Here is a 2,218-nt window from a genome sequence, read left to right on the forward strand (position 1 = left end):
TCTGCGGGACAACTTCCTTGATCTCGTCGACTTCACGGGTGCTTCGGCCGTCACGGCCGGCAGCCTCGTGTTGCCTCTACTTTTCTATCTGAAAGTCTTCTGGAACCAGTTACCAATGTATGAGCGTGTCGGGGCTATGGTGATCATCATTGTGTCCTCGGTTTTGGGCGTGTACGTCATGATCTACGCCGGTAAGAACCTGTTCAACCCAGATTCGGACACGGCGACGTTCCCCTACTGCTCGGAAGAGTTTCAGTCGGATCCGTACTATGTGAGAAACTCTACTATGTCGGACTGAATAGACTGTAAGCTTAGTCGTAGTTATTAGCTTTCAAGAAATAAAAAGTTATTGCAGTTGTTGACAACAGCTTCAACCGCATCAACATGCACACCCATGTTCTGTCGATCACCACGACGTCCATGCCGAACAAGAGACGCCCCGTTAAACCAACCACATCTTCCGCCAAGTTGACCGCGCCCCAATGTCGAGGGCGCGGCCATTGTTTGGACGCTGGTCTGCCGCTGCAAATTAGCGTCTCAACGTCATGTCACATGGGATATACCGGTATGCGATTTTTTTGAAAGAATGTCGCCGCAAAAAAAAAAACACTCCGCGTGCCAGTGAATCTTACTTACACGTATTAGGCACTCACACGATATCTTGCGGCGTGTACGCACTGCCAGTGCAACGAGGCGTCTGCGCGGTCGTACTACGACTCGTAGGCATCCGAGAAAACTGACAAGGCTACCTATGGAAATGAGTATGCGTAAAAATAATCTGAGCTCAAAAATAGTCTAGATCAGACTACAAATTGTCTACAGTACACAACATATCAACACTAAATTAGACAGCCCAACCAAAATGACACCAACGAACCTAAGTACGAATCACGATTTATCTTTTAAGCCGGCGAAGTTGCAGACTCTAAAAAAATATCTCTCCGTCCCAGACCAAAAATGTTTTTTATTAGCTAGCTAGACGTAAATTTTGGCGGCAGAGCCAATAAATGGAGCTGCTGAAACGATGCCGAACATTTTCAAAAGCGGTTTTTTTGATTATTGGCGAGGGTATCCAATATTATTGGATAACCCTGGCTTCGCGTGGTGTAAACGTCATCCGTCATCTCCGCGATTTAATCCCAAAGTTCGACATAAACCCGTCAAACCATTGTCAGCTTCGATGAAACGCTGTTTGCCGAGAACAGTAGAGACCGAACGCTGGAGGAACGCGGTGCGGCGGATGTGCTGGTCAAGTCTTTCGGGAAAGTGCGTGTTACAGCTGGGTTTGGTGCCTTTTCCGATGGTACCAAGTTGAAACCATGCCTAACGGTAAATAGCAAGGTTCCAAGCGAGACCACTGAAGCTGGTGTACCCATTCTGATTAACCGCAAGTTGTGGATAAATACGGAGTCATTCATTCGCTATATTGATTACATGTTTCCATATGTTAAGCCGAATTCTCTCCTGCTAGTCTTTCACTCAGCGCGCTCGCATATTAGCAAACGATCGAAGGCACACCTCTAAGCGCGAAAGATCCTATACGCCGTAATTTCCGGAGGAATGTCTCCGCACTGGCTGAGCGAATTGACAGCCGGAAGCAGCACGAACCGCACAAGTACACATCGGGTGGTAACACTAGACCACCAACACGTTCGCTGATGATCGAGTGGACCAAGGAAGCGTGGGCGCAAGCGCCAAATGCTGTGGTCCGTCGCAGCTTTCGCAGATGATTCATGGGCCTTGACTATGAGCTGACGCGCTGGCACCACACAGAATATGGCGCTCTGTATAAAACCCAGCCGATTTGCGAAGAGTCGGTTGGTATTGAATTGGCGCCGCTCACTACTTCAAATGCTCCTACAGTACAACGGGAGCTTATTCATTGCGCGGCGGATGTAGTTCGTGAACATATCGTGGAGAATGAACTTGGACAAGGGTATTTTGCGCTCCTAGTAGATGAAGCAACATGTGAAGGTGGAAAAGAAAACATGGCTATTGTAGTCCGGTTTTTATCCAGGCATACTGGTGAAATTCGAGAACGTCTTCTGGGTTCGGTTCACGTTCGCGATACCTCTTCTGAGTCACTTAAATCTGCGTTGATAAATCAAATAGCAATTTGGGGAATAAACATTTCTCGGTGCCGTGGCCAAGGATACGATGGGGCTTCAAACATGTCTGGTGGATATAATGGGCTACAAAAATTGATCCGAGATACTTG

General features: G+C 47.7%; 1 protein-coding gene across 1 annotated transcript; it reads left to right on the forward strand.

Annotated features, from left to right (window-relative positions):
* Positions 1–136: 136 nt before the first annotated feature.
* Positions 137–1,266, forward strand: PITG_22413 (uncharacterized protein; the record flags this gene model as incomplete). The annotated part of the gene is made up of 3 exons (XM_002909785.1): positions 137–271; positions 646–719; positions 1,176–1,266. Coding segments are annotated over 3 exons (300 nt in total), but the record flags the coding sequence as incomplete, so codon positions are not given.
* Between the last annotated feature and the right edge of the window lie 952 nt (positions 1,267–2,218).

Source organism: Phytophthora infestans, genomic scaffold (assembly GCF_000142945.1).
Source record: "Phytophthora infestans T30-4 supercont1.2920 genomic scaffold, whole genome shotgun sequence".
NCBI lineage: Eukaryota > Oomycota > Peronosporomycetes > Peronosporales > Peronosporaceae > Phytophthora > Phytophthora infestans.